The sequence below is a fragment of the Protopterus annectens genome, chromosome 10.part0, assembly GCF_019279795.1.
Source record: "Protopterus annectens isolate FY-2018-M chromosome 10.part0, PAN1.0, whole genome shotgun sequence".
Classification (NCBI taxonomy): Eukaryota; Metazoa; Chordata; order Ceratodontiformes; family Protopteridae; genus Protopterus; species Protopterus annectens.
The window spans coordinates 1,653,516,686-1,653,544,544 of NC_056744.1; the positions used below are offsets into that span (position 1 = coordinate 1,653,516,686).

Sequence of the window (27,859 nt, forward strand, 5' to 3'; positions counted from 1 at the left end):
TGTCTTCTCTACCTACTGCAGGGATGGGTATGCATGCATATCCAGGTTGCATACATTACTGAAGAATCCCTGGTGGAGAATGGAGATCATTCAATGCCAAGACAGAAGGACTCCTGAGAACTGCACTGTTCATTAAAATTGACGACCATGGCCCAATGCATTCAGACTTGAACATAGACTTGTTGACTAACTCTTGCCTCAAGGGGAAGAAATGAACTGAAAGGCAGTACCCTAGGGGAATATATGGGGCAACTTTGCATAGGCGGAAGTTTTGCACTCAAGAGGACCAGAAGAAAGAAAAAAAAACACATGTAGTTCCTCTGGTAGTATTTGTCACTATAACTGTGGTCTTTCTAATGTCTGTGTATATTTTTTATGATTATGATGTATACAAACCTTTTTCTTCTAAATTCTGACACACAACACACACACGCCACGCACACACACGCCACGCGCACACACACACACGCCACGCGCACACATGCCACGCGCACACACACACACGCCACGCACACACACGCCACGCACACACACGCCACGCACACACACACACGCCACGCACACACACACACGCCACGCACACATACACACGCCATGCACACACACACACGCCACGCACACACACACACGCCACGCACACACACACACGCCACGCACACACACACACACACGCCACGCACACACACACACGCCACGCACGCACACACACACACGCCACGCACACACCAGGAGTAGTGAGTTTCATGGAGGTTTCTGTATCTTGCAGGCCAAGGAATGGCTTCAGTCTTGTCATGCACTGACATTTTTTGATAGGAAAACAAAAAACTTCTTTATGCTTAGTGATACTTAACATTTGCACACCAGTCAAATCACACCAAAGCAATGTAAACAGGGAAGCAAGCTGATTTGTAGCTTAAACTTCATTTCTAGATTTCAAGGCATTTTTCAGTTTTGGCTTCAGGCTGCTCTATTTTGTCCATACTGCTTTGCTGTCTTGAAAGTATTCCCAGATATTTATACACTCCCTCTTGTTCCAGTTCTTTTACATCACATTCTTCTGCCAGGATATGTTTTTTTCTTGATACTTCAATCTTCCAACTTTATTTTCTGCTTTTGCCTACTAACTAAGGCCAAATGGTGAAGGGCTTGGTGCAGTCGAAGGCTGCTTACATGTTTGAAACACTTACCACATTCAGCACATTTATATGGTTTTTCCCCTGTGTGAGTCTGTTGATGCTGGAGCAGGTTAGCCTTTCCTGGAAAAGACTTACTGCACACTGTGCACTTATATGGCTTCTCCCCAGAATGAGTAGTGTAATGGCTTTGAAGTTGGCTGAGAAATTTAAAACACTTGCTACATTCAACACATTTATACAGTTTATTCCCTGTATGACAGTTCTGATGATATGTTAGTTGCTCCTTCTGTGTGAAACATTTACCGCATTCAGTACATTTATAGTTTTTTTTCTCCATGTGAATGTATACATGCCGCAACAGATCACTCTTCCGTGAAAAACTCTCACTGCATTCAGGGCATTTATAAGGTGTATTTCCTGTATGGGAGTTCTGATGGTATTTTAAATGTCCCTTTTGTGAAAAGCATTTACTGCATTCAGTACATTTATAGGTCTTCACTCCTGTGTGCGTAGCTTGATGCCTTTGAAGGCTACGAAGAGATGTAAAACACTTGGTGCATTCAGTACATTTATATGGTTTCTCTCCCATGTGAACGGCACGGTGATTTCGAAGGCTCTCAAGACGAGTAAAACATTTACTGCATTCAGTACATTTATATGGTTTCTCACCAGTATGCAAGCTAATATGGTGTCTGAGACTACGGAAACCACTGAAGCACTTATTGCATTCAGCACATTTATACAGCTTGATCCCTGTGTGAATGGTCTGGTGCTCCTTAAGACTGCTGAAACGCGTGAAGCACTTACCACATTCAGTACATTTATAAGGTTTTGCTCCCTTGTGAATGGCACGGTGCCGCTGAAGGCTACGGATATGTGGGAAACACTTGTTACATTCAGCACATTTTTGTGGTTTCTCTGTTGTATGAATGGCACGATGCCATCGAAGACTATTAAGGCGTGTGAAGCTCTTACTGCATTGATCGCATTTATATGGTCTTTCACCTGTGTGAACGACACTGTGCTGTCGAAGGTTACTGAGGCGTGTGAAGCTCTTACCGCATTCAGTACATTTATATGGTTTCTCTGCTGTATGAATGGCATGGTGAATTTTAAGCTTATTGAGACATGTGAAGCCCTTAGTGCATTCAGGACATTTATATGGTCTTCCTGCATGATACCTCTGATGGCTTTTTAAGTGTTCTTTTCGTGAAAAACACTTACTGCATTCAGTACATTTATACGGTTTCTCCCCCGTGTGAATGGCACGGTGATTTCGAAGACTGGTCAGGTAAGCATAGCTCTTACTGCATTCATCACATTTATATACTTTCTTCTCTTTGTGAGCTTTCTGACTTGTGTCATCCTCAGAGTTCCTGTCACAGTTATTTCTTGACTGAGTTTTTGATACAGAAGGGAGATGTAGCTTGTTGTAGCCTTTTGGCCGAGCACTGTGCTGCAGGTTCTTAGTCGGATGTTGTAACTTGGGCATCCCAAGTGATGCTTGCTGACTGCAACTCACAGTGCTTTCAGTGCTTTTACTACTACCTAAAAACAGAACAATTATTATTATTTATTATAACAATGACACAAATGTGGGATATTTTCATCAGATCATAGATGCAAAGTTTAGGCATTGAAATTTCTCTTGATTCCTTTCTGTAATATTTATTTCTGTTGCTACTGCCACCATTAATAAAGAAATTCCATCACTTAATCATCTCTTCGCTTGTAGTGTTTCTCTCTTCACTAGCTGTGCATAACATCTTTATCTGAATGTAAAACAGTTTCTCTCTTTGATCACTTTTAATCTTTCTTTCAAGACATCTGATAGATTAAATACACAGTATACCATGTGCCTAGGACAGGGTGAAGGGTAGAAGCTGTTAAGAGGTGCAATCATCAGGTGCCAGCAGTGTGCAAGTGCAGTAATGGTATTTACTTATTTTATTTATTAATTAAACTGCAAAGATATCTTGGTGGCACAAAGGAAGACGGATACTGCACTTGGTCATGGCAAAAGTGCTCAGTGCGTGAACAACTATAGCAAGCTGTTTGTTACAGCTGTAACAAGCAGAATGCTACAATTACGGAAGGGTATTTTTTTTTAATATAAATATTCTCCCTTCTAGGAGGACCTTTGTTTTGTCCTCAGCCTTGAGTTGGGGGGACTGCCAGTTTGGAGAAATGAGCACAGTACATCACATGACATTGCTATGATTCACTCTCTAACTAGCTTACTTTGCTTTAAAAGGCCTATTAATGTGCTAACACAGGGGTCATTTAAAACAGCAGGCTATAGATCATGGCCTTTCATACCTCTGGCCACATTCAAGGCACATGCATTTACGTCCATCATTGTAAACATCTAATTTACTATTTGGTCAGTTAATATAGCAATTTTACGTGGGCATGAATCCTATGTTAGAAATCATAGCGGGTGTGAGAATACAGCACCACAAAGGACATCTTAACCATGTTGTGCTGCTGCTGTTAGATAATGATTAAGGTTCTTTGGAGTTTATTTTTAAAAAAAATGTTTAAACTGTGTTAAAAGATGGATCCATCTCTCTGGTCCTCTGTTTTTCACACAAGTGTACTGCTTTCACACTATTACTAAAAAACTGAAGAAGAAAATCAAAGTAATAAGGGTTTAAAGAGACATACAAATTAGTCCAAATAAAACCAAGATGTATACTATACACACACACACACACATATATATATATATATATATATATATATATATATATATATATATATATATATAATGTGTATATTATATATACTAACAAAATCAATGAAAGATACTTAAAAGTGCTGCATATCACTTTATACTTCTGTTTGTAGTTATCTGTCTTTAAAAGGCATACATCCCTTCCAGGAGGAGGAAATATTGTGGTAAGTTTGTAATTTCTAAGCCTGTTTGACTGGAGTGAAAAATCAAAAAACTTCCAGGCATCTCCTGCCTATCTTGCCAAAATGTGTCTCACATATTCCTGTACGCGTGTTAAGCTTTATTCTGGTCTGTCAGATATAAAATAAATTACAGCAGCATGTCAGAGCACAAAATACATATTTACTATTACACAGGTAGCAGCCAAAAAGGAGAACATTTTCTTGCACTGAACTAATAAGATATTCTGTAAACTAAAGGACAAATTTTGCTGCCACCACTGGGATATGCACATCCTTTAGGTTTTATTCCTGGATGATGATTGAATGGATGGATGGTTCGTTGGATGATAATTGGATGGATGGTTCGTTGGATGATAATTGGATGGATGGTTGGATGATAATTGGATGGATGGATGGTTGGATGAGGATAATGACTGGATGAGAATGATGGAGGAGGAGGAATAAAAGCATGTACAAAATACATGCCCCTCTTTTGTAGGAGATCATATAATATTTATACATTTTAGAATTAAAAAATTCATCCCAGAATAAAAATGCCCAACTTTTATTCTCCATATTAAATATTCCATCCATGAGGACAGTATGTTTTACAGGGAACTGGATGAGACACTATGGAACCCACTATTACTAGGCAGAAATTATTATCAATTAATACGGGGTTTAAGGCAGGAGGTAGATAAATCACTGGAAGAAGTTAAGTTGACAAAATCAAAGATTTTAAAGGTAAGTGATATGACATTCACGGATGAAGGGGGGAACAGAGAAATTGGAGAATGAAGTATGTATATTGAAATGAGAAGGTAGAGAAAATAAAGGCATAAATGAGGATGAAAATAAAGGAAATGGGGTAATTTAAGTCAAAGATGATATGAAGAAAGGTAATGAAAAAAAGACACGTAAAAATAAGCATAAGAGTTACTTCTGATTCCTTTGTAAAGGGGGACTAAGAATCAAGGCAGCAAACCTCAAATAAGAGGAAAGAAAACAAAAAAATGAGCACAGAATATTAAATGGCAGCAAAGTGATGTTAAACATTAATTACCACAGGAACCATGCCATTAAAAAGTGAAAAGAAGAGTTAATAAGGGAAGAGCTGTTAAAAAACACAATAAAAACATAAAACCGTGAAGCCAAAGCATCAGGCAAAGTTGTAAAGAAAGCATCAAATGAAGAAGGAGAAATTGCCTTTTTGAAAATGATTTATGAAAGGCAATATACTGTGTCATATTGAGGACAGTTGAAGACTAGACATTTTTTGAAAATCAATTTAGTGTTAGGGAAAAGAAATCATCAGTGGAGTATAATTTACTCTGGTAACTTAGACAAGTGCATTGCCGACTAAAGTTAGTCTTTTATATTACATGGCTGGAGATGGAAAGATTCCTCTCAATGTCTTGCTGAATTTAGAATAAATGACAGAAATTTGAATTACAGGACAAACAAAACATGTAAGAGTACACACAAAGAAATAAATTATCATTTTCAATTAATTAAAGGTAAAGTAGTTAAGCATTTAGAAAATCATGGAAATAGCTGTGGACATCAATATAGGAAGTGATGTGCTAAAGTGGCGCATGAACAGAAAAAATATAGAAACAGTTTTATTGTCTATTTATAATGTACCTACACTAGAAAAGGAGACATCGATTAGATTAAAAAGAAATCAATAAAAATTTATGTTTGAAACTTTAATATAAAAATATATTAATCTGTGAGAAAGAAAATGTGTAGAGCATGTTCCAAGAAGAGACAGACTGATATGTGGTATAATAAGAAACTGCAACATGACCTATCAGAAAATATTCTGAAATTTGATGATGCATGAATATATGTGGTGAACTGGCAAGAAGAGCTATGACTCAATATAAGGAAGAGAACACTGACCCTATTACTCTGGAATATATCAAGAATTAAAAGAAAATTACAAGACAGATATTTTATGGAATATGCTATAAGCCTTAAATCAATCTGAAATTAGTACATTTCAAGAAACTTGGATAATGGATGAAAATGCGAATATTAAGGGATACAAGGTTTATGTGATAAAGGTTGAAAGAAAACAATCTTTTGGTAAACCAGTATTAGGTTTAATGACTAATTTTATGAATGCAATAAGTGCCCTAAAAACAAAAATTCAGAAATCAGAGATATTGCTATGCAGATGATATATGGGAAAAGGAAATTGAATCTTATTAATGTGCACTTCCTTCAGAGAAAATAAAAACTATGAAGAAAAACAGTTATCTAGGAATATTTTGATACTATAGTAATAAATTTACAAAACACCAAACAAGGAGATATGCCTCAAATTTTACATGTGGCAGTTCAGTCTGAGTGTGTTTTAGTTTTTCTCTCCCACTGCTTTAAACCTCTTTGGGTAACTTAACAGCCCAATTCCAAAAGACATGCTGTGAGACCAGGTCTTTTGGAATCTGGCACCTGACATAAACCTACTTATAAACATGCCTTAAACGGAAGTCAGTCACTCACACCAAGAGCAAGACTTTCAGAATTAAGTCAAGCTTACACTGAGAGGAACTCTTTTGGAATGTGGCCTTAAATGTATACAACAATACATTGGTAATATATAATAGGAAAACAAGATGTTTGCAATACCTGTAATTCCTTGATTTCAGCTTTCCTACAACTGCAAGAATGACAGCAGTGTATTTTAGTTAATGATTAATATCAATAATTAGAGTCGATCATTTCTTCACTTCAGAAAATTCAGTCTTTTTATGTACTAATTTGGCAAAGTAATATTTTGCTTGCTTTTGGGAATATATGGTTCCTGGTCCGATTCCTGGTCAGGTTAACATTTATGCATCTTATATTGTCACATTTTTAACTAATATTAATTACGTTTGATAATTTTTTTCCTTTTCTGGTAATTAATTATTTCAGATTTAGCCTCAGTTTATGTGGAATAGGTGCTTAACAGGGTACTTGATTACTTAATATACTATATTTATGTTACCCTTACTATAATTTACTGTAAATTCTTATAATTATGCAGTTATGGGAGTCTAGAACATAATTTTAGATATGTATTGGGGCAAGTTTAATTAATTAACAACATATAAAGAAGCCACATTTGTTATTTATTTATTTTACATTTGTTGACCGGGAAAGTCCGACGGGATACATGTCCATTTTCAGCAAAGGCCAGGGGAGAAAAGCTTCACAGTTAAATTTTAAGGAAAATATAAGGTATACACAGAAGCATTCAAATTTACATGGTACTAAACTTAACATCGACTATTAACATAGCATTGAAACTTAAGATTTAACATACTTACATAGATTGAACACATCTTTTACAATTTTAGATTGAGGTATTACATAATGGGGAACATTGTTAGTAAGGGCTGCATTATTTGCTTTATACAGTTGACTTGTGAGTAGGGAGTATAGCCAAAAAAAGAGAGAAAATATTAGACATGGTAGGGAGTATAGTAGCAGGAGAAGAGACAGAGATGGGAAACTGGATAACAGGTTAAGTAAGAAAAGCAGGAGGAGTAAGCGGCTTAAGTATAGAGTAAGAGTAGAGGTGTAAAGAGAAAAGTGTAGTGGACAGATAACAGTGTGTCCTAGCAGTGAAATATGGATATTGACTAAGGGGTCAGAATTAGAGGTGGAATTCTAAGGAAGCTAGAAAAGTTACATTCTTCTGATGATGAAGCTGAAGTCAGAGGGCAAGAGTAAGGGGGGGGGGGTCAGCCAGGTGGGGAACATGTGCATATCCATGTGCGCTATAGGTGTTCTTTCAGAAGTCTTAAATGTAACCTTTGAGCCTGCTAAGGTAATAGCAGTAGGTAGGGCATTCCACATTTTGCCTATGTAGTTAGGGAAGAGGGTGTCCCCTGCTGTGTTGTTAGTCTTGTTGACCTTGATTCATTTTTTGTATCGAGAGTGAAGTTGTCTAGTTTTAGCTTGTAGTTCTAGTAGACTGGCCAGTGCTGGAGTTTTGTCTGGGATTAGTAGGAGATTGTGGGCAAAGGAAAGCTGATGATAGTTTAGGAGATTAGGGAATTAAAGCCAGTCAAGGTGTTTTAGGGAATGGCAGTGGTGGGCTTGGTAGGGGGCACTGGTAGCAAATTTTGCAATTTGATTGTAACAGGTGATGAGTTTGACAGATTTGGTGTTGGATAAATTGGTGAGAATGGGTGAGGCATATAACAATGTGGAAAGGAGGTGAGGTTGAGCAATTGTTATCCTAGCAGATTCTGGTAGAAATGGTTTATTTTTACTGCCCAATTGTTTGTGGATATTTTTAATGATTTATATGTTGATCAAATGTGAAGTTATTATCAACGGTCAATCCTAGCAATTTAGTCTGTCAGGGGAGATGACAGTCCCATCCCTGGACACAATATTAAATGGGCTGGGTATTGTGGTAGATTTGTTAGGTGTAAAATTTCTTTATTCATTATCAAGGGTAATGTTTTTTACATGTACATTTCAGTAATTTTGTCCTATGATTTTTCAGATGGCATGTTAAATAGAGTAATAGTGTTCTGTAACTGAGGTTGTGTGATCAATTCCCTACTTGGGTAACACTATGTATAATATGTATCCTACAAACACACTTTTTGCTTCTTGACTAATTCTTCCACCCCGCCCCTTAGGGTATGACCATTATAAGAATTAAAAGGATTATAGAATACTGGAATAAACTGGAAATAACTGGAAGAAAGCAGAATGAGACTGGAATGAATGTCTTTAATTACCCAGAACTGTGCTGAACAGGTGTCGGTCTCTTCTTTATGTGCCAAATCTTCTTATACCTTTTAGAAAAAGATGTTATGTACCTACCATAACGTTCCATGTTAGTTGTCTTCATCTCGCCTTCTTTCTTGCTGGTTGGGATCGGAGCCGATCCTCTGCTCTGACTCTGCCATCTTCTAAAGCTCGAGAGCCGTTTACTGGCTCGAGGCTACCCCTTATCCCATGATGCCTAGCGCTAGCTACCCAGATCTCATTTGAAATAGCTAACCCCAGCCATAGCTATAGAATGATCCCCTCCAAACAAAATGGTTGAGCATACCTGTCATACTCTCTAAGTCAGTAGAGGAACAAACCAGAGAACACTCAGCCAGTGAAACCTGAACTCCTCTCGGTCCAATAGGACAAGGATATGGAGGGGTGATGCAAGAAAGAAGGCGAGACGAAGACAACTAACATGGAACGTTATGGTAGGTACATAACTTCTTTATGTTAAGTTGTCTATCTCGCCTTCGTTCTTGCTGGCTGGGACAGCGTCCCTAGCACCTACAATCCTGGGCAGCTCATTGGAACAGACTTTTCAGAACAGTGGAACCAAAGTTAGCTCATCTCCTGGAGACCATATCTAACTTGTAATGAGAAATAAAGGTACAAGGGTTTGCCCACGTAGCAGCTGCACAGATAGAGTCCATGGGCAACCTAGACTGGAAGGCTACAGAGGTGGCCAAAGCCCTAGTAGAATGACCTTTCGGTTTGATAGACAATTCTTTGTTTCTCAGTTGATAGATGAAGGTAATAATGTGAGACAACCACCTGGATAAGGTCACTTTGGAAACTGGGAGACCTTGTTTGCCCCGAGCATAGGAAAGGAAAAGTTGGTCCAACTTCCTTATATCCTTCGTTCTATGCAGGTAAAAATTCAATTGTCCATGAACATCCAATTGGTGTAATTTGTATTCTGCCTTATTGGTGTGGTTAGGGAAAAACACAGGGAGGTCTATAGACCTGGTTTAGATTATTTTCTGAGCAGACTTTCGGAAGGAAAGAGGGATTAGTCCTCAGAGCAATCCTGTCCTTATGATAAACTAAGTACGGAGGATGAACACTTAGGGCCTGAAGTTCAGAGACGTGTCTGGCTGAAGTAATAGCTACCAGAAAGAGAGTTTTCCAAGATAGAAACTTAATGGAGCAGGATGCTGCAGGTTCAAAAGGGGGCATAATTAAGGAGGTTAGTACCAAATTAAGGTCCCAATGAGGGGGGGGGATCTCTCACTGGGGGCCTACGGAGAGTAGACCCTCTTAGAAAAGCTTTACATAGCTTATGAGATATAATGCTTGCATTAGACAACCCAACATGAAAGTTAGAGATGGCCGCCAATTGAACCCTGATTGTAGCAGAAGCGGACCCAGAATGAAAAAGTTCTGCTAGGAACTCCAAGATTTCGTGGACTGGGGCTGAAAAGGGATTTATGTTCCTAGCCTCTGCCCAACAAGAAAAACGTTTCCATTTGCTAGCATAAGTCTTTCTAGTGGCAGACTTGTGAGAGGAAACTATAATCTCATGAACGGCCGGGGAAATGCTGGGAAGCCTGGCTAAGGCTGGAAGTGGAGCAACCAAGCTGTGAGCTGGAGTGTTTGGAGGGATTGATGCAGCCTGCCTGACTGATGAATCAGTAGGTCTGGAATAGGATCCAGAGTCCAGGGCTGCTCAAGAAGGTAACGGTGCAGGAACGGGAACCATATCTGTCAAGGCCAGTAGGGGGCAATGAGGATCATTTTGCAACCCAATGAAATAGCTTTTTGTATGAGTTTCGGTATCAGAGGAAACGGAGGGAAGGCATAAAGAAGTCCCTGAGGCCAATCGTGGACTAGAGTGTCTCTGGGAGAGAGACCGGGAAGCGGAAGAAGGGAGAAGTAGTTGCTGCATTTACTGTTGAAGGGGGTGGCAAAAAGATCGCAGCAAGGCTGTCCCCATCTGTGGAAGATCAGATTTGCAACTACCTGATTCAGAGACCACTCGTGAGGCATGAGAATAGCTCTGTTGAGCCTGTCCGCTATGACGTTGGACCTCCCAGGGATGTGCGTCACAATCAGAAATTGTTGGGAGGAAATCGCCCAATGCCAGAGTCTGAGTGCTTCTCGACATAGGGGGTAGGACCTGGTTCCACCCTGCTTGTTGATGTACCACACCACTGACATGTTGTCCGTTTGAATTGCAATGGTTCCAGAAGGGAGAGAGTCCTGAAGAGCTTGCAACGCTAGGAGCACGGCTCTCATTTCTAAGACGTTTATGTGCAGATTGTACTCATGAGGCTGCCTTGGACTGTCCTGCCCTGATAATGCCCCACCCCCATCCTATCAGGGAGGCATCTGTGGTCACTGTGGCAACCAGAGGGGACTGAATGAATGATCTGCCCTGAGACACAAGTGGGGAGACCATCCACCAGGAAAAGTGCCTTTTGCATGTTTCTGTAATCATGATCGTGTGAGGCATGGGCAGTTGTTGAAAAGACCACTGTGTGAACAGAAGCCACTGAAGGATTCTCATGTGAAAGTGGGCCAGAGGGATTAGAAGAATTGCCGCTGGCATTGAACCCAGAGTTTGAAGGACTAACCTGACTTGGACACTTTTGCACTGCATTAGAATTTGTACTTGCTGGTGAATAGTGGCTACCCTGTCTGGCGGTAGCCTTGCGGACATACTCCTTGAGTCTAAGTCTGCTCCTATATAGGTAATAGATTGACATGGCAACAAGGCAGATTTTTCGAAGTTTATTGTAAAGCCTAGCTGGGAGCAAATTGTGATTGTGTAGTCCCTGGCTTGTAGAAGTTGATGCCTGGTAAGGAGCCAGTCATCTAGATACGGAAACACCTGGAATCCTCGACGTCTCAGGTGAGCCGTGACCACTGCCACACATTTGGTGAACACCTGGGGGCTGTGGTGAGACCAAGGGGCAGAGCTCTGAACTGGTAATGACTGGCTCCCAGCCAGAAGCGAAGGAATCGCCTGGAGCACCTGTCCATTTTGATGTGGTAGTACGCATCCTGGAGATCTTTGGAGCACATCCAATTGTCCTGACCCAGAAAGGGTAGAATGGACTGTAGCGTGACCATCCGAAACTTTGTTCTTTGAACAGACTTGTTTAGTCTGTTGAGATCCAGAATCTGTCTCCAATCCCCTTGTCTTTTTTGGTGCCAAAAAGAACCTTGAGTAAGTTCCGGATCCATGTTGGTCTGCCGGGACTTCCTGGATGACTATTTTTTATAGCAGTTTTGAAACTTCTATGACTGCTTGGTCCCTCAGATTGGGTGGAACATCTGGAAGGGATTTGCTTGACGGTAAGGGGGGTTGAGAGAAAGGAATTTTGTAACCTCCGGATATAATTGACCGTACCCCATTTGTCTTGCGTTAAATTTTGCCAGGCTTTTGGGTACAGAGGCGGGCAGCCGGGTAAACCTTCAGGGATGTTGAAAGGGCTTCTCAGAGAAGGATTCTCTGCTGCCGTGATTCTGCGGACCCCCTCTGCCACGAGGGCGGCGTCTATTGTTGTTGCTTCCCCCTCTGCCCCTGGACGAAAAATCACTACGTGTGTCAGGCGAGGCTCCCTGGGATTTTCGGAACCACATTTTGCCACTCTTCTGACCCTTGGGGTATGGTCTGGAAGGAGTGGAAAAACGGACTCCCACGGCAGAGAGAGAGTCTTGCCTTCTTGCTCACACCTAGTCAAAGTGTCTTTCACCCGTGGTCCAAAGAAAAAGGAACCATCAAAGGGGGTGTTGGTGAATGACGCTCTAAAGGGTTCCACAAAATTACACAGCTGCATCCATGCACGTCTCCTAAGGGCCATACCTGTTGACTACAGAATTAAGGGTCGCCAGCAGGGAAGCCACTTTAGCTTGAGCCCCCTCAGCTGATGGATCTTGAAGGGTATCTCTTTAAGGAGATCCCTCTGAAGCTGGGTAAAATGGCATAAATAATTCAGTGACCTCATAGAAAAGGTCACTGACGCAAACATTCGCTTCCCGTATCTATCCATAGTCCCAGACTCCTTGTTAGGAGGATGGACAGACGAAGAAGCTTCCGCCAACTCTTTTTTAGTGGCTGCTGCTACCACCATGGCATCCACAGGAACACCTTTGGTAAGGAACTGCTCATCAAGGGGTGCAGTGATAAACTTGCCAGGTCTCCTCGGGGTTGGGTTCCACTGTATCCGGGGCTGACCGAGCCTTTCGAGCCACCACTGACATAAGTGGATCGAAAGGCGGAGAAACCCAGAAGGTGGAAGCTCAGGAACCGAACGCATCCAGGAATACAGACTCATCTTCGGTAGGGGCTAGGGGATTCCAGTTCCCCCTCTGCTTAGGCATTTCTAGGATGTCAGAGAAGGAAACATCTTCAGAGGGGGACCTCGGGGACCCTTCCGAATCATCTAAGTCTGTATCAGAAGTGACAGACTCAGGGGAGTAAATGTGCTTCCTCTTGCACTTCTTACGAGGGGGCTCCTCTGAATGATCAGGGGGGGGCCTCGGAAGAAGAGGAAACACCCAATGGGGTGCCCTGGAGCGCCGGTGCCCCACGCTTGGGGTCAGGAGGAGGAGCAGAGGTTGACGCAAGCACTACTAGGAACGGAGCTGGTGGAGTCGATAGTGGAGCTGACTCAGAGGCCAGCACACTCCTCATGACATCGAAGGCATCCCTGCCACGATGCAGAGAAGGCTCCAGTTCCAAGGAAATCAGAATCCTTCTCCGCACCGAGGGAGACGGCTCCGAGGCCGATGTAGGAGCCGAGCTCACTTGCGCAGAAGCTCTGAGAGGGAGAACAGGGTCGGACAAGGGTCTGATGCCGCTCGCCCCCTCGGAGCCGACGAGGGAGCCCCGGCGCCCAGATCCCTCGACGGATGGCTCCATTGAGGGAATCGGAGCAGATGACGACACCAAAGGAGAAATAGTTATCAGAGCAGACGGTTCCACTATTCGAACCCCAACGAACTCCGGCTCCGAGCTCACGGGAGTCAGAGGAAGAACATCGACAGACGTGAACGGAGCAGACACCTGTTGAGGAGGGCTGGACAACAACTTGGCAAGTGCCTGTGACTTCAGCAACCTACTGACCACTCTCTTCACGTCGTGATCCGAGAGCCTAGAGGATCGAGAGGAGTGGGAAGATCTGTGACTGCGCTCACTCTGAAGCAGGGGAGATTGAGGAGCCGAGTGTATCAATTCCAGAGACGGGGACCTTAGCCTCTTGTGGCTCTGCGACGGCTCCGAAGATCCTGAAGGAGTCGACAGGGAGATTGTCTCATCGGTTCTGGCCGGAACCGAAGTAGCAGGTAAAGTCTGAACCAATGACGGCTCCGAGCTTGGAGCCGACGATTTGGTAGGTTTTGGGGATTTCACAGGCTGAGTCTTGGCCGGTGAATCCTGGGGCTTTAAAAGACCCCTAAGAATAAGTTTATTCTTACGCTCCTGCAGAACTCTTGGACTAAATGCATGGCAGATAGAACAAGAGTCCTGCATGTGCACAGCGCCTGAACAATAGATGCAAGAAGTGTGCCCATCTGTCAGAGACATTTTCTGACAGCATGAGTTACATTTCTTGAATCCAGACACCTTGGATTCTTTAGACATCCTGTATCCAAAAAGGAAATTACCACAACAGTTAACACCAAAACACAGATTACAGAAAAAGGAAAAACACACAGTATCTACAGACTAAACTAAAGATTTTTTTTTATAACTAGGAAGCCTCTAACTCAAACGGCTACCTAAAGAGAAGATAGAAGAAAAGCCTCTAATCTAAACGCTAACCAGACAAGAAAGGGATAGGAGGGGGAGGGGGAGAACTCTCTAACTTAAACGAGTTCTAAGGTAAGGACTACACTTACACCTAAACTAATACAACAAGTTATAGGACTAAAAATAAAGAATAATTCCTAGAAAAAAATACAATTTTCAGTAGAAAAAGTTTTATAAATAAATCAATACAAGCCTGAGCCAGTAAAATGACTCCTCGCAGCTGAAGCGGCAAACGAGATCTGGGTAGCTAGCGCTAGGCATCATGGGATAAGGGGTAGCCTCAAGTCAGTAAACAGCTCTCGAGCTATAGAAGATGGCCGAGTCGGAGCCGATCCCAACCAGCAAGAACGAAGGCGAGATAGACAACTTAACATTTATTATTACTTTCTTCCTGGGTAATATAATTAATATTCCAGAATGCTGAATATTTGACCCGACTTCTGCACTCACTCTCGAGTGTCTGTACCAAACTTCTGTGGACTGCACTGCAATGACTTTCTGTGTATCTGTTTGAACTTACTGACTTCTGTGTCTGAAGTAACTCCTAATAACACCAAGCAGTGTAAATTATCTACAAGTTCTGCACACCTCTTTAACATTGGCTTCCAAACCTTTTTTGTACTTAATTTATTGTACATTCTGTTAATGCATTTTATTCTTATCAGTGTTCTTGACTGAAGGTTATTCATTTGTACTGAAAACATTCCTTTCTATTGAAACTGCACGTAAAATATAAAATGAAGATACAGGCCTGCTTTAATACGGCTGCATCTGTCTGACAAACTACATTTAAGTGAAACCTAATCTTAAAAACAGCAGCAGCATTTGAGATGGAGTCGTATTGCAGTGAATGCTTTTTTTTTTTTTTTTTTTTTTTGGAAGACTTGCACACTGGTAGTACTGAGCATTTGGTAGAGTCACTGTGAAACAGAGCAGTCATCAGTTATCTGATTCAGCAGCACCAGATGAGGGACCTGCACCAAAAAGGAGGAGCGAGGAAAGACCAGGAAGGATCCTACAGCCTTGACTGAAGGAGGCTTACCTATTCCAGTCCTCTGGATAATGAGGAACAGGTGTATCTCCAGAGTTGTGGGGAAAGGTGAAATCACCAAGCAGATGAATACCTACAGACTTTTGATGCAGTAATCAAGTATCAAGGTTGTTCAAACTGGTTTTGGATAAGGGGTTGCCCTCTTTTTAGAGGCTTGTTCAAAGCTAGATATTGGAAATGTATGTAACACTAATCTTTGCAGCTCTAATTTTACTCGCCTGCCATTAATGTGTGAGCAAAAAAAAACAGAAACTAGTGGTCTTAAAACTTTGTTGATGACCTCAGTCACAATAATTCCCAATCATCATGAAAACCATGTAGTGTTCCAAAGCAACAAGCCTTTATCTGTCACAGATAAGCAATCCTCAGTAACAAGAGAAATATTTTACAGTGTTAAACAGATCAGCTTTTATACACTTAGAAGTAGGTGTGGAAAATATACGTATTGTTTAATTTTAAACCAGCCTATTCAAGGCAAACGATATAAACAAGGCCGTAAAAAGTGCATTTTAGAACAACATGTTCCCACCCCTACACATTACTATTGATTAGGTCAAACTAAATACTAGTTAAAGAAAACAATACCTATCTACAACCCACATTCCACATCAGGCATTAACAAAAGCATAACATACACATAAAAAGAATGGCTTAACTAAAATCACTTTCGGCTTACTAATGCAACAAAAATCAGGTCTGTGACAAGAACTAAAACCATATACATAGGTCGATAAGTAAAAAAAAAACAGTTAACTAGATTGATACAAGAAAAAATACATGGCTATCTAACCATAAACATTATCTAACTAGAACGATATAAACCTATATCTGTCTAATCATACCCAACATGTATTAGTATGTATAAAAAATAAGCTACTTATAGCTCAGAAAAAAATAATTTTATTTGCAGCTCAGAAAAATGTTAGGGCTTTGCAGTTAAAAAAAAAAAATAAAATAAAAACTGTCTTGACATATGTACAGCTCCAAAAATGAAAACCCATATAAAAACCACACATACACAAACACTCAAAAATAGTAGATGAACTATAAAAGTAATATATAGAAATGTGTGAGTGTGCATTTACACCAGGAATTTTACTGGAAGAATTATACGAATACTTCATGGTAATAGTGGCACAAAAAATGTGCGTTTTGAATTTATCTTTTAAATCCCTGGTGTGATGCAACAGTGCACTGAATCTACTCAAAGCAGAATTGAGGTTAAAGTAACTAAACATATATTCATGAGCTTACAAACAAAACGTATCCCAGACTAAGTAGGTGAAGCGAGCGTTAGTCTTCTTGGAGCCTAACCTCAGTAGTCGCAGTCATTTTGCAATCACTTTACACATTCCCCATTCCGTTAAAGAGATTTGATATAATGATAGCATTGAAATTTTTCATCTGATTAATCCAAATGGGATCTAACATATCATGGATTCTGATGTACCAGGAGCAAAAGACCTGGTATCTGCTTGGCACCTCTAAGTAAATGTTCTCCCAGAAATCTTATGATCAAGTCATGGAATAACTGGGCTTTAGGTTTCATACACTTCATGGCAGTTATTAAGTACCTTGCCAAGTTATTTCTTAATCTTCAGGGAAGCACTCAATGAGAGGAGGACTAGCTTCATTATAGTACAAATGAAAGTTAACATAAGGTGGTTAACAAACATCTCAAGTGGGAACAACAAACCAATATCTGGTTAAGTGTCATTATCGACAAGCCAATATTATCTTTCTGTAATGGTAAGGATCAACTACGCTCTAGGATTAAGGCCTGTTATTGCGTATGACCTTCTTATAGATTTTCACACATTTATTCTCACTGTTGGGGTACGCACGTTGCTATTAAATGCTGGTTTAAAGATGGTAGCAAAGGGAATACCTTTATTAGAAAATCTGAGGGCAAGCATCATGGCTTGTCAGATAATTTTCCTGAAAGAGGTAAAATCTCTTTTCAAGGCTCCAATCAAACTGGCTCCTTTTGAGACTTCCATTTAGGTTTTTGAGAATCATAAATCCTGCTTTTGGCTACTAATTTTAACTGTGCACAGCACTGCCTGTGGAGTTGTTTTATATAAGGCTCCTGAGAAGTGGGCACTGACCCACATGCTTGGAAATACTAAAGTTTAATTTCCTACGCCAGACCTCTGTATAGAGCAGTGAAGTACTTAATTCACTTACATTTAAACTCACGTTGTGGTTCATACATTCTAAGTGTATTTTATTACTATTTTTTACTAACTTCTTTAAAGTTCATCAAAAAGTGATTCTGCATTAAATTACAGTCACTTGATTATAGTGAACTCCTGAGTATGGTGACTGATGCTAAGCTGACTGCTCACCTCCCTTCCGTATAGCTATTTTTACCCATTTTCTCTTTTTTTCTGAGATCAGTTCTTTTTTAGTAAGGGGTTCACACTCCTGGGATTAGTGATTGTTCTGCTGCAGCAAATAAAATGCTGCTGTTTCTGAGGACCAATGATACTGACTGAAGCCTACGTAGTCCTTTGTTCCTGGTTCCTGGTTTTGGCTGTGGAGCGCAACTGTGCCTACGGCCACTTTTTGCAACCCCACGGCAGCCTATATTCAACAAACACAGGCACAGCTACTTTCACTTCAGTACCTTTAGGTTCATTTCTTGCCTGCATATCCCAGATAAATAAGTGCATGCTCTACTAAACACAGCAAATACAATACAGCAGACTCTGTAGACCAAGAAATCTTTTTTGCAAAATATTGTTTACTACCAAGAACAAGTTAAATCCGATTCCTATAGTTCTGTTTATAACTAATTTACTTCAGGATCTCTTTGCTGCCAATACTATCAATATTTAGTTTGTTAGAACAACACACCAAATACACACAGCTGTGGCTAAACCTAGTCGATTCCCAAGAAAATGCCACACAAGATAAGAAAGGTAAAAACCGACTATCATGACCAAGTACATAAAATACAAACACTTTAATAAAGAAAGTACAGTTGTGTACACTTACCATAAATGTAGATGTTCAAGTGTATTCACTGTTGCAGTCATTACATTTGGGTTATCTGCTTGCAGGTAGCCCTCAGTCGGCCTGATTAACAAAGTCTTGTGTCCTGCGTCGGTTGCTGTCCCTTCTTCCATGATGTCAGGTCGTCAGGGGTATAAAACATGCAACCGATGCCATTACATCAGTTTTTTTCTTGCCCCAGATGTCAGGTGCCCCCCTAATGGGAAGCAATTAAATATAAAAGTACAATGATATACCTCCAACAAAAAAGCAAATACACCAAAAAGCTTTTAAGCATAGTTAAAGAAAGTAGAGGCATAGCCAAAAGAAGTTAGGGGGCTGGAGGGAGGGTAACCAGGACTGCAACAGTGAATACACTCGAACATCTACATTTATGGTAAATGTACACAACTGTACAATGTTCTTTGTGTTTCACTGTTGCAGTCATTACATTTGGGTAGATTCTCAAAGCTGTGGTTGGGAGGAGGAGTTTAAAATAGCATTAGGACCAGCTATAAAGCCCTGCAAGACTGCAGTGGCAAAGCCAGCTCTGGATTTAGAGAAAATTGGCAAATGGCAATGCTTGGTGAAAGTATGTACAGAACTCCAGGTAGCAGCTTCTAGGATGTCCCTGGTAGGGACACCTCTGAAAAAGGCTGTAGAGGTAGATGCAGCCCTGGTGGAGTGAGGTCTGATCCCCTGGGGGAATAGGTTTTCCATGGTGCTTATAGCAGAAATGAATGCAATGGCATATCCATTTAGAAATGGTTTGCTTTGAAATAGCCTTCCCCTCTGCCCCTGCAGCAAATGCCACCAGCAGTTGTTCAGATTTCCTTTGAGGTTTAGTCCTGTCCCAAGTAAAATCTAAGTTGTCTGTGCACATATAAGGAATGCAGTATCCATTCCCCTTTGTTCTGTGGATTGGGAAAGAAGGTTGGCAAATGAATGGACTGATTAAGAGCCACACTGGATACCACCTTGGGCATGAAGGAAGGACTGGTTCTGAGGGACACCCTATCCGCATGAGATGATGAAAGGTTCCACTGCCATAAGGGCCTGTAATTCAGATACCCTTCTAGCTGAAGTGATTGCTAAAAGGAAAGCTGTTTTCCAAGAAAGAAATTTTAAGTCTGCAGTAGCAGCTGGCTCCTCCAAAACAAAGTTTTAAGATCCCAGGCTAGGGTTGCAGCTCTCCTGGGTGGTCACACATTTCTGGCCCCTCTGTGGAACTGCTTGAGCAGTGGATGAGAGGAGAGGGGAGGTTCTGTGTTATAATGAGCTGAAATGGCTGAGGTGTGGATTTTAATGGAGGAAAAAGACAGGCCCTTGTGAAGCATCTCAATCAAGTATTGTAAAATCTGAGGTAAATTGGGCGTTGGTGTGCTCATCCTTTGAGAGTGGTTCCAGGCACATAATCTTTTCCATTTTTCAGCATAAGATTTTCTAGTACTAGGCTTCCTTGCCTCTAAAATGATATCAATCACAGGTTTACTGAGGGATGGTAAAGGAGAGATTAGGTAATTAGCCAAACTGCAAGGTTCAGTGTTAGAAGCTGAGGGTGCAGAATCTAGTTCTTCTGCTGAGACAACAGGGAAGGAGTCTGAGGGAGGTGCCATGGGGAAACCCATGACACACTGCGGAGGGGGGGGGGGGTAAGGCATAGACCGATAGATTTTTCCAGCTGAAGAACAGAGCATCCACTTTCCAGACTTGTTTGTGGGGAGTCCTTGTGCAAAATTTGTCCAATTGGTAGTTCTGGGGAGAAGCAAATAGGTCTATATCTGGGCTCCCCCATTTGCTTGTCAACATGTTGAAAATCCTTTGTTCCAGTTTCCACTTGTGTGGGTCCATGAGGTTTCTGCTTAGCCCATCTGCCAGTGTATTTAATTTTCCTGGCAGGAATTCAGCTTGTAGGTGCACTTGGTAGCTCAAGGCTGTGTTCCACAATGCCATGGCTAGTCTGCAGAGGGGGTAAGAATGTGTACCCCCCCCCTGCTTGGTTATGTACCACATAACAGTGGTGTTGTCCATCTTTACCATTAGTTGTCCTGGGAAGAATGTGGTCCTTGAAGGCTGTTAGAGCATTCTGTACAGCTAACATTTCTTTTTGATTGATATGCAGGTGCATTTGACTTGGCTTCCATTTGCCCTGAATGCACTTCCCTGCCAGGTGAGCCCTCCATGCATAGTCTGATGCATCTCTTGTTAGGGTTTGGGTGGCAGGGGGTGGCATGAAAGGTCATCCCTTGTTTTGGTGGCAGGCCTCTGCACACCAAAGGAACTCTAGGCATAGGCAAGGTATGATAGAACTCATTGCTTCTAGATCGTGGGAATGTTGACTCCATAGGCTTTTTAGATACCACTGTAGTTTCCTCATATGCAGTCTTGCATATAGAACTAGAAGAATGCATAAGGCCATGAATCCCAAGGCTTGCTGTATTTGTCTTGCAGATAGCAGGGTTTTTGTAGCCACTTGTTTGAAGTAGGTTGTCAAATGAATTTGTTTCTCTGGCGTGAGGTAAGACATCTGGGAAGTTGTATTCATGCTTGCTCCCAGGAATATAATTTGTTGACAGGGTACCAGGTGAGATTTCTGTTCATTTATGGTGTACCCCAGACAGGTTAGAACCCTTTGTACAAAGGCCAGATGATTCAAAAGTATGTCCTGGCTTTCTGCCTGAATTAGACAATCGTCCAGGTATGGGTATATTTGAATATTTCTTTGCCTGCAGAATGCAATAACTGGAGCTAGGCACTTTGTGAATAACCTGGGCACAGTAGATATGCCAAAGGGCAGTGCAGAGAACTGATAGTGTGTGTAGCCTGCTTTGAAGCGAAGGTATCTTCTGCAAGATTCCCTGATTGCGATGTGCAGGTATGCTTCTTTTAAATCTAGTGTTGCCAACCAGGCATCTTTGCCTAGCATAGGAAACAACTGGTGAAGAGTCAGCATCTTGAATTTTGGAATCTCCAAAAAGGTGTTTAGAGTAGACAGGTCCAGTATAGGACGCCATGAATGGTCTTTTCTGGGTACCAGGAAAAGTCTCGAGTAGAAGCCTTGTCCCTTTTCCTCTTCTGGTACCAACTGAATAGCTGTACCAACTGAATAGCCCCCATGCTCAAGAGAGAAAGTACTTGTTTTTGGGCCTCTGCCCACTGATTTGGGGGTAGGTCCGGCTACCAGTTTGGTGTTGGCAACGTGTGGAAGTGAAATCTGTATCCTTGGGACACTACATTTAAAACCCATTTGTTCTGGGTAATGAGCTCCCAGTTCTTTGCATGAAGAGCAATCTTTCCCCCCAAAGGGGCAGTCAGTTGATAAGTGCTTGGAAATTTTAAAAGGAAGTCATTGAGACAGTTTACCATTGGGGGGGGGGTCTTATTACTCCCAAATTTGGTGTCCCCTGGGACTGAAACTTGGGGTTTCTGCTGTGTCTAGGTTTGGCTTGAGAAGACCTGGAAAGGGCTGGAAAGGACCAATTTTTAGAGGACCAGTGCCTACTAAATCTAGGAGGCTGAACTTGTAAGAAATCGTTAACAGTTTGCATAGATTTAGCTTTATCTTCCATCTTTTTAAGAACTTCCTCAGCCTTGTTGCCAAACAGGCGGTCCTGATTGAAGGGAGCATCCAACAATTTAGCTTTAACATGATCAGATAAAGATTGCTCCTTAAGCCAAGCATGCCTTCTGAGCACAGACCCAGTAAAAGCAGCCCTGCAAGAGGCCTCTAATGAATCAAAACCACATTGCAAAGTATGTTTTCCAACCTGTTCAGCAGAATGCATTAAATCCTGTAATTCTTCATTTTCCACACAATTAGGAATCAAGATCATTTTCTGTTTAAGCAATCCAATAACATGTTGCTGATATTTTAACATATGAAACTGGCAGCTTAAAGCCCCAATGGCCAAGGTTGCAGAAGTGTAAACCTTCTTACCCCATCTATCCAGCACCCTGGAGTCTCTATCAGAAAGGGTAGGATTTTTAGCAGTAGAAGCTTTAATGCCCTTGGGCCCCTGAGAAATGGTCTCTGGATCCGCAGTAGGATTTTTAAAAAGGAACTTGTGTGACTCAGGGACCCTGTAGCATCTGTCAGGTTTTCTGGGAGGAGGAGGCAAGGAATCGAGGGCCAAACTAGATTCCGAAAAAGCATCAACAATGTCTAGTACAGGAGGAATAGCTAAAGGCCTATGCTGAGGCAGAAGTAAGAAATCCCTGAGCCTCTTTTTTGAATCAGAAAAATTCTGACTTTCCCAGTGGAAATGCTCCCTTAGAGTATGTAAGGTCTCACCAAAAGAAAAATCCTCTGGAGGGGAAACAGAGGGAATAGAGTCCTCTTTATCAGAATCCTCATAAGTAGATAAGGGCAAATTGAGATCATCAGAAGAATCAGAAAAAAACAGAATCCTGGTCAGAAGATTCATAAACAACTTCAGTCCTAAGGCCTGTTAGAAGGGGGGGGGGTTGGCTACCCCTGATTAGAGTTATTAGATCTTCAGCCATTCTTATAATTTGTTTTTTAGGCATAGAGGCCTGGGCATGTGGCCTGGGTGTCAGTTTTTTAGGCATGGTTCGAGATTTAGGTCCAAGTGAAGAAGGAGGCATCGGTTTAATATGCAAGTCCGTAGGCCTGAATACACCCTCAGAAGCCGGTGCCTGCACAGTGGCTCCGGACCCATCCAAGGTAGAGACATCTGCGGGTTCCATAGTTGAAGCATCTCGTGGCATACCGGATTCCAAATGGGTCTCAGTAGAGGCCTGCGAATCAGAAGTAGTGGGTATCAGGGGCTGCGAAAGCGCCTCACTGAGTACCGCCGAACTAGCGACTGGCTTAGGAGAAGCGGCGGCCTGTCTCTGTCTTTATCTTTGTGTTTTTTCAGAATCCCGGTAGTCGGATGGCTAACCGACAACATTTCTGGATAATTAAACCAAGAACTGAAATATTTAGAGGCGAAAATATATCTACGACAGATAGTGCGCTGATTAAATAAAGCACAAAACTGACAGCAAGGTACATTGTGGTCAGGGCCTAGGCAAGGAATACAGTACGATTGAAAATCTTTATGTGGTATTTGCTTTCCACAAGTAAACCAATTATTAACTTTTACTGACATCGGTAAGGAGCAAGAAAAAGTTTCCCCCAACAGGGTACTTGGCTTTAGTTGAAGACTTCGGTTCTGAAACTCGAAAAAGTACAGTTGTGTACCTACCATAAATGTAGATGTTCGAGTGTATTCACTGTTGCAGTCATTACTCTTGGGTTATCCTGCTGGCAGGCTACCTGCAGTCGGCCAGAATTCCAAAGTCTAGGTCCGGCGTCGGTTGCTGTCGCCTCTTCCCTGACGTCAGTGAGCCAGGGGTATAAAAGATGCAGCCGACGCCATTTTCTTCAGTTTTTCTTGCCCCAGATGTCAGGTGCCCCCAAATTGGTAGGCTGAAAAAATATGCCAATAAGTATGCATGCACAAAAATAACATTTCCTTCATCTACAAGCAAATACACCACATAGGTTGTATAGGATAGAGAAGTACAGATAAACCCCAGCAAGGAAAAGGGGGATGGTGGGGTGGGTAACCTGGACTGCAACAGTGAATACACTTGAACATCTACATTTATGGTAGGTACACAACTGTACTATGTTCATCGTGTTTCACTGTTGCAGTCATTAGTCTTGGGTTGAATCCCAAAGCTGAGGATGGGTGGCTGGGCTAAATAGGATTAGGAGAGGCTATGAGGCCCTGCAGAACTGCAGCGGCAAAGCCTGCTCTGGATTTAGAGTAAAGAGGTAAGTGGGAGTGCTTTGTGAAAGTGTGCACTGAACTCCAAGTTGCAGCCTCTAAGAGGTCTTTGGTTGGTACTCCTCTAAGGAAGGCTGCTGAAGTGGCTGCTGCTCAGGTAGAATGAGGCCTAATGCCCTTAGGCACTGATTTGCCATGTTGAAAATATCAGAAACGGATGCAATGGCCTATCCATTTAGAAATAGTCTGTTTTGAGATAGCCTTTCCTTGTGATCCTGCAGCATGTTGTTGTTGTTTCTTTCAGCTTTTTCCCAGTTAGGGGTCGCCACAGCGGAACTCCGGTCTGCTAATGATTAGCAGTTGATTTTTTACATACCGAGTTGCCAGCCCTGACGCACAACCTTCAACGAAGGTACGCCCATTCACACATGTCTCAGCATATGACACTAAAAGTTGCCCAGTCTTTCTGAAAGCTTTAGTTCTGTCCAAGTAGAAGCGTAACTGCCTGTGTATGTCCAAGGAATGCAGAATTTTCTCACCCTTGTTCTGTGGGTTTGGATAAAAGGTAGGCAAGTGAATGGTTTGGTTGAGGGCCACACTGGACACCACCTTAGGCATAAATGTTGGGTTTGTCCTCAGAGAAACCCTGTCTGGATGAAAAATTATAAAAGTTTCCACAGCCATGAGTGCTTGTAACTCCGAGACTCTTCTTGCAGAGGTTATTGCTAGGAGTAGAGCTGTTTTCCAGGATAAGAATTTTATATCAGCTGTTGAGGCTGGCTTAAAAGGAGGCAGTGTAAGTTTTTCCAAAGCATAATTGAGGTCCCATGCCAGAATTGGTGCTCTCCTTGGAGGCCTGATGTTTTTGGCCCCTCTGAGGTACTGCCTTATTAAAGGATGAGAGAAGATAGGTGGTTCCGTATTGTAATGGGCTGAAATGGCAGAGGCATGAATCTTAACTGATGAGAAAGAAAGGCCTTTGTTCTGCATCTCAGTTAGGTATTGTAAAATCTGAGGGATATTTGGTACACACGTGTCAATGCCTTGTTCCTGGTTCCAAGCACAGAATCTCTTCCATTTTTCTGCATAAGATTTTCTGGTACTGGGCCTCCTGGCCTCCAAGATAACATCCATAACAGCTTTTGAAAGAGGAGTGTTCTAAATGGCTACATTATCCGCCATGCTGCCAGATTTAAGGTCCTGAGTTGGCTGTGCAGGACCCAATTGTTTTGTTGAGTCAGCAAGTGAGAAGTTTGAGGCAATATCCATGCTGGACCTTGAGACAAGCTCTTTAGGATTGGGTACCAGTGCTGGCATGGCCAGTCTGGTGCAATCTGTATCATTTTTGGCTTCTCTTGTCTGACCTTTAGGAGTAACCTGGGAAGGAGAGGCAGTGGGGGAAAGGCATACACTGTTAGAGGTTTCCAGCTGAAGGAATAGGGCGTCCACTCTCTATGCTTGCTTGTGATAAATCCTTGTGCAAAATCTCTGCAATTGGCAGTTGTGAGGGGAGGCAAATAGATCTATGTCTGGGCATCCCCATTTCCTTGTTATCATGCTGAAGACTTGTGGATCCAGTTTCCATTCGTGGGGATCCATGAGGTTTCTGCTTAGTTCGTCTGCCAGAGTATTTGTTTTTCCTGGCAGGAATTGTGCTTACAGGTGAACTTGATAAGCCAATGCTGTATCCCGTAAGGTCATTGCTTGTCTGCAGAGGGGGTAGGAATGTGTACCTCCCTGCTTGTTTATGTACCACATGACCATAGTATTGTCTGTCTTTATCAGTACTGTCCTGGTTGAAGTAGATCCTTGAAAGCTGTCAGAGCACTTTGAACAGCTAGCATCTCTTTTTGATTGATGTGAAGATGCATCTGGCTTGCAGGCCATGTGCCCTGAATACATTTTCCTGCCACATGGCCCCCCCAGGCATAATCTAATGCATCCGTTGTCAGTGTCTGGCTGTGGGTAAACTGAATGGCAGACCCTTGTTGTGGTGACAGACCTCTGCCCACCATCGAAACTCCTGTTGCATGCAGGGAATGAGTGTAATTACTGTCTCCAGGCTGTGGCAATGCTGAGTCCAAACACTTTTTAGATACCATTGTAGTTTCCTCATATGCAGTCTGGCATATGGAATTAGTAGAATTTTCCTTGCAGATAAGTGGGTTTTTGTTGCCAATTTTTTGAAGTAAGAAGTCAGTTGTTTTTGTTTGTCTGGCGTGAGATAAGCCATCTGGGCAGTTGTATTTAAGCTTGCACCCAGGAATATTATCTCTTGAGAGGGCGCTAGTTTTGATTTCTTTTCATTTACTGTGTATTCTAGGCCAATTAGTAATCTTTTTACAAATGCCAGATGCTTTAGAAGAATGTCTTTGTTCTCTGCTTGAATAAGGCAGTCGTCCAAGTAGGGATATATTTGAATTCCTCTTTGTCTGCAAAACACAATTACTGGTGCCAGGCATTTTGTGAAGACCCTGGGTGTAGTAGATAAGCAAAGGGCAGTGCAGAGAATTGGTAGTGCATTGAGCCAACTATGAATCGGAGGTATCTTCTGCAAGATTGTCTGACTGGGACATGCAGGTATGCATCTTTTAGGTCCAAAGTTACGAGCCAAGCCTTCTTGCCCAGCATGGGCAGTAGCTGCTGTAGAGTCAACATCTTGAATTTTGGAACTTCCAGAAACGTATTTAGTATAGACAGGTCCAGTATTGGTCTCCAGGTTTTGTCCTTTCTGGGCACTAATAAAAGTCTGGAGTAAAATCCTTGCCCCTGCTCTTGTTGTGGTACTTGTTGAATGGCACTCATGTCCATGAGGGCTGTAATTTGCTTTTGTGCCTCTGCCCATTGATTGTGTGGCAGGTCTGGCATACATTTTGACCTTGGTATGGTGTGAAAATGGAACCTGTAGCCTTGGGACACTATGTTCAAGACCCATTTGTCTTGGGTAACCATTTGCCAATTTGATGAAAAAAGTGCTAGTTTTCCCCCCAAGGGGGCTGCCAAAAGAAAAGTGCCTGGATCTGGCAGAGGAAAGTCATTGGGACTGTTTCCTGTAAGGTTGTGATTTGTCTTCTCCGCTTTTGGAGGAAGGATCACCCCATTGTTTAGGCCTGTATGAGCCTTGGGGCTGAGATCTGCCTCTGGGACTCCTATATCTGCCTCTTTGCGGTCTGTCTGACACTGGAAAGGACCAGTTTTTAGAAGGCCAGTTCCTGCTAAATCTGGGTGGCTGTACCTGTAAGAAATCCTCAACTGTCTGCATGGATTTTGCTTTATCCTCCATTTTTTTCAACACCTCTTCTGCTTTAGTACCAAACAAAGTATCATGCTGTAAAGGAGCATCTAATAATTTTGCTATAACATGATCAGGCAGATTTTGTTCCTTTAACCAAGCATGCCTTCTAATAACAGAACCTGTAACAGCGGCCCTGCAAGAGGCCTCCAGTGAATCATAACCACATTGCAAAGTATGCTTTCCCACTTGTTCAGCTGCATG

General features: G+C 42.0%; 1 protein-coding gene across 1 annotated transcript in view; it reads right to left on the reverse strand.

Annotated features, from left to right (window-relative positions):
- Positions 1-653: 653 nt before the first annotated feature.
- LOC122814372 (zinc finger protein 420-like) overlaps positions 654-27,859 on the reverse strand; it is a 263,065-nt gene continuing 235,859 nt past the window's right edge. Inside the window, exon 9 of the mRNA XM_044086957.1 lies at positions 654-2,684. Coding sequence (XP_043942892.1) covers positions 1,087-2,684 — 1,598 coding nt within the window. The 3' untranslated portion in view covers positions 654-1,086. The remainder of the gene's footprint in view (positions 2,685-27,859) is intronic.